The 4,932-nt window shown below is 44.1% G+C and overlaps 1 protein-coding gene across 1 annotated transcript; it reads right to left on the reverse strand.

Annotated features, from left to right (window-relative positions):
* Positions 1–336: 336 nt before the first annotated feature.
* LOC113033332 (uncharacterized protein K02A2.6-like) lies at positions 337–4,726 on the reverse strand. The gene has a single exon (XM_026187028.1). It carries the CDS (start codon positions 4,381–4,383, stop codon positions 337–339), a length of 4,047 nt encoding a protein of 1,348 aa, XP_026042813.1. The 5' UTR covers positions 4,384–4,726.
* Between the last annotated feature and the right edge of the window lie 206 nt (positions 4,727–4,932).

Raw genomic sequence — 4,932 nt, forward strand, 5'->3', positions numbered from 1 at the left:
AACAGCAGGACATCACACACTAACTTGTTGTTTCTTAGCGGTGCAGAAAACTACCCTTTTTTGTTGTTATATATTGGTCAACCAAGAACTAGCCCTGTAACAGGCACTTCTGTATTTTACCACTGGGGGGCAACAATTCACTCTATTACATTCCTCCCCTTTTAGATTTGTAATTGAAGTAAGCAACCCTTTAAAGAATGTATTTCACTGCCCCCACCAAAAAGAAATATTCTGTGGCCCTTACGAACAATGAACAAATGTAGCCATTACTTCCATTATTAACTCTTCACTTCTAAAATAACTGGCAGTAAATAACTAAAACATAACTCTACATTTTCAAAGATTCAGTCTCTTTGGGGGAACTCTGCGTCTCTCTGGGTATCTGCGTTCCACAGATGGGCTTTGGGTGGTTTCTGGGTTGGATACTGGTGGTTCATCGGTTGTCTGTTTAGGTGGTTCAGGAGGTAAGGAGTGTGATGTTAAAATCCCAGGTGGACTTGGTGGTATCTCTGGAACAACACTGTCCATAATCACTTCTGGCCGTCCCTCTGAAACCGGTGAAAATATAACTGGGGGTTTCTCCACAGTCTGTCTCCATGGTAACAGGTGATCCACATGTATTGTGCGTGTTCTCTGTCCCTCTTGTATCAGGTAAGTAACACTTCCCATTTTCTTCAGAACTGTTCCCTGAGTCCATTTTGTTTCCCCCCCCCTGAAGTTTCGGATACGCACAGCGTCTCCCTCCGAAAAAACACGAACAGGTTGGGTTTTGTAATCATGGTGTCGCTTCTGCTCAGACTGTTTCTGTTCAATGTGTCTGCTTAGTTCAGGTTTCAGCAGGCTGAAGCGAGTCCGGATCTGACGTTTCAGGAACAACTCTGCTGGTGTACGACCCGTTACAGTGTGCGGTGTACTGCGATACATGATAAGGAAGTTTGCCAAACGATGACTGAGTGGCAATGTGGCCTTACCATCTGCTTCCAGCACATTTTTCATCAGGGATCGTTTCAGGATTTGTACTGACCTCTCTGCTGCCCCGTTTGATGCAGGATGATAGGCAGGAACAGCTGTGTGTCTGATCCCATTTAACTCCAGAAACTGATTGAATTCCTTTGACACAAGTTGAGGTCCATTGTCTGAAACAAGCTCTTCTGGAAGTCCATATGAAGCAAATAACCCTCTCAAAACCTCAATGGTGTTGTGTGAGGTAATGGATGGCATAGGGAACACTTCCAACCATTTTGAATGACTGTCAATGACAACTAAAAAGTATTGCTTGCCTTTTTCAGCGAAATCAATGTGAATCCGTTGCCAAACTCTCTCAGGCCACTTCCACGGATGGAGTGGTGCAACGGGTGGTGACTTCTGTACAGCCTGACAGACTGAGCAGCTTTGAACCAGTTCTTGTATATCACCATCACAGCCTGGCCACCACAGGTAACTGCGAGCGAGTGCTTTCATACGACAGATACCTGGATGTTCATGATGCAGGTCTTCCAGCACTTTCTGTTGGTAAACCGGTGGAATGATGACCCGTTGTCCCCAAAGAACACATTCTGCTGACAGCTCGTGTCTGCGTGTAAAGTAAGGCTTAAGTGATTCGTCTTGCATATAACTTGGCCACCCATTCATGGTGTAGCTCCAGACCTTGCTGAGGATTGGATCCTTCATGGTTGCTCTCTCAATGTCTTTAGCTACTATTGGTAGCTCTTCCACATGTGAGAAATAGAAGATACTTCCCTCAGCGGCAATGTTGTCTGGCGTATTCCGAGGTAGACGTGACAATGCATCTGCATTAGCATGTTCAGCTGATCTTATATATTCAATGTCATAATTATATGCCATTAGAATAAGAGCCCAGCGTTGCATTCTTAGTGCAGCGAGTGTTGGGACAGCTGACTTTGGCCCTAGTATAGCCAGCAGTGGCTTATGATCTGTTATGAGGGTGAATTTCCTTCCATACAGATATTTATGGAATTTCTTTACTCCAAAAATTATGGCAAGGGCCTCTTTTTCTATCTGGGCATACTTTCGCTCAGCTTCAGTTAATGTTCTTGATGCGAAAGCCACAGGCCTTTCCTCTCCATTTTCCATGACATGAGAGATGACTGCGCCCAATCCATAAGGTGATGCATCGCAGGCTAACTTCAATGGCAGATTTGTGCTGTAGTGCACCAACACTTTGTTCTGCAGCAGTAGACTTTTTGCATCCCTGAATGCTTTTGCACATTCCATGGTCCAAATCCATTTAGCATCTTTTCTCAACAGGTTATGCAAAGGCTGAAGAATGGTGGATGGATTTTCCAAAAATCGACTGTAGTAATTTAGAAGACCAAGAAAGGACTTCAGTTCAGTGACGTTTGTTGGTTCTGGTGCATTTGCTATGGCTGCTACCTTTTCCTCTAAAGGATGCAGACCATCCCTGTCAATACGATGTCCCAGGTACTCCACACTGCTCTGAAGAAAGTGGCACTTGGAAAGCTTCACTCTGACACCATGCTTCTCCAGACGTGTGAGTACTTCCTCCAACCTCTTCAAATGATCCCTTTCAGATGAAGCAGTGATGAGGATGTCATCCAAAAAGCAGGTGACATGCTCCATCCCCTGAAGGATTTGATCCATCACAGACTGGAAAAGAGCCGGAGCACTGGAAACACCATAGCTGAGGCGATTGTACTTATAGAGACCTTTGTGTGTGTTGATGACCAGATACTTCTCTGATTCTTCATCTAACTGTAGCTGCTGATAGGCATGAGAAAGGTCAAGTTTACTGAAGGATATTCCTCCAGCTAAAGTGGCAAACAAATCTTCAGTATTTGGAAGTGGATATCTTTCCTCTTCAACACACTGGTTGACACTGACTTTGTAGTCACCACATATCCTAATTGTTTTGTCTGCCTTTGGCACAGTAACAATAGGGGATGCCCACTCACTTTTCTCAACCTTTGAAATAACCTTCACCTTTTCCAATCTGTCCAGCTCCTTTTCCACAGCTTCTTTTAGTGCATAAGGAACTGGGCAAGCTTTACAGAAAATTGGTGTGGTGTTTGGTTTAGTGTGGATTCTAGCTTTAAATCCCTTTATGCAGCCTTGGTCATCCGAAAACACTGCCTGATGGCGCTGAATCACTTCTAGTACTCCTGGCTTTGCTTCTTTCTGCACCAGTACCTTGTGTACTGTGAAAATCTGTTTCCAGTTCAGCTGTAGTTTCTTTAACCAGTTTCGTCCAATCAGAGCTGGTCTGTCTCCCTGAACAACGATCAGTGGTAGGGTGATGTTTTGAGTCCCATACTGTACTGGTAACATAATATATCCACGCACAGCAATGTGTTGGCCTGAGTAGGACTTGAGCTTTAGCCCACTGGCTGGTTTTATAGGGAAATGAGTGAGATGCATCTGATAATACTTGTCTGATACTACCGACACTGCTGATCCTGCATCCAGCAGCATGGTGGTGTTCTTGCTCCCAAGCGCAACATCCACTGTGTATCCCTTCTCACTGGAGGTGATGGAGTACATTGAATAAACTCCAAAAAGTTCAGCTTCATCATTCCTACTTGAGCATTCATCCTCAGTTTCCAAATACTGAGTTTGCTGACTGAATTTTTTATTCCTGCAAGCACGTGCAATGTGTCCTATTTTTGCACAAACATGACACTTTTCGCTCTTAAATTTGCACTCACGTGCTGAATGCTTTCCACCACAACGATAACATGGTTGCTTCATTCCTGTGTCTTTTTTAGGTCCCTTCCAGTTCTTTGGCTTGTTATTGCCCTCTTGCCTGTTCTGTCCTTTCCATCCTTTGTTGAAAAAATTTGGAGCATTTTTCAAGGCATTTACGTGGTGAGGGTCCTGGCGTCCTGAGAACTCCATCGTATTTTTCGAAGCGAGTTCCATGGATACGGCAATCTCACATGCACGTGGAAATGTAAGATCCTTTTCCGATAGTAGCTTGCGCTGCACAGCATCAGAACGCAGCCCACTAACAAAACGATCCCTCAGGGCCTCATCCAAATATTGTCCAAAATCACATGTGGCTGACAACTGCCTCAGGGCGACAACATAGTCAGAAACTGCCTCCCCTTCTTTCTGGTTACGTTTCTGAAAACGAAAACGCTCAGCTATCACCACTGGAGTCGGCTTATAATGCGCACTTAACGCCCCAGTCAGCGCTGCATATCCCATGGTACTCGGTACCCTCGGAGACACAAGATTCTTTAGCAGCCTGTATGTATCTGCTCCGATCACAGAGAGAAACGTGCACACTTTCTTCTCATCGGAAACATCATTTGCCAACATCCATTGCTCCAACCGCTCCAAATATGACTCAAAATCTTCCTTCGATTCATTATACTCTTCAACACGACCCACATGCATCGCCATGTTAGCTCACCAAAAGCTGTTCCGCTGCAGCCGTGAAGAAAACGTCTTGATTTGTCTTTTTCTTTACATGTGAACACAACCCTCCTACAGCCTCTGTCACGCTGTGGAAATCTTTAGAATCCTCGTCGCCAGTTGTGATATTCTGGATTAGGCTCTTAAAAGGATCAGGACAGAAGGACGTGGATAGGTGCCTTTATTGAACAGCAGGACATCACACACTAACTTGTTGTTTCTTAGCGGTGCAGAAAACTACCCTTTTTTGTTGTTATATATTGGTCAACCAAGAACTAGCCCTGTAACAGGCACTTCTGTATTTTACCACTGGGGGGCAACAATTCACTCTATTACAATACGTATCATAAGTTTACCAGTCTCACAAACTGTCGTCATAAATACACATTCCTTAACCGTTTATTAATAGGACCTTTGAGCTCAACGATAATTAATTAGTAGTGGAAATAATTTCTGGTAGCATCACAGAAATGTAGCAGTGACAATAATATTGTATGCTGTAATCGTACTGGGCAATTAGTGATACAAAAAAACCCG

This window comes from Astatotilapia calliptera, chromosome 12 (assembly GCF_900246225.1).
Source record: "Astatotilapia calliptera chromosome 12, fAstCal1.2, whole genome shotgun sequence".
Lineage (NCBI taxonomy): Eukaryota > Metazoa > Chordata > Actinopteri > Cichliformes > Cichlidae > Astatotilapia > Astatotilapia calliptera.

Coding starts and splice junctions, on each gene's coding strand:
- LOC113033332 (XM_026187028.1), bottom strand. CDS start 4,383: ATGGCGATGCATGTGGGTCGTGTTGAAGAGTATAATGAATCGAAGGAA.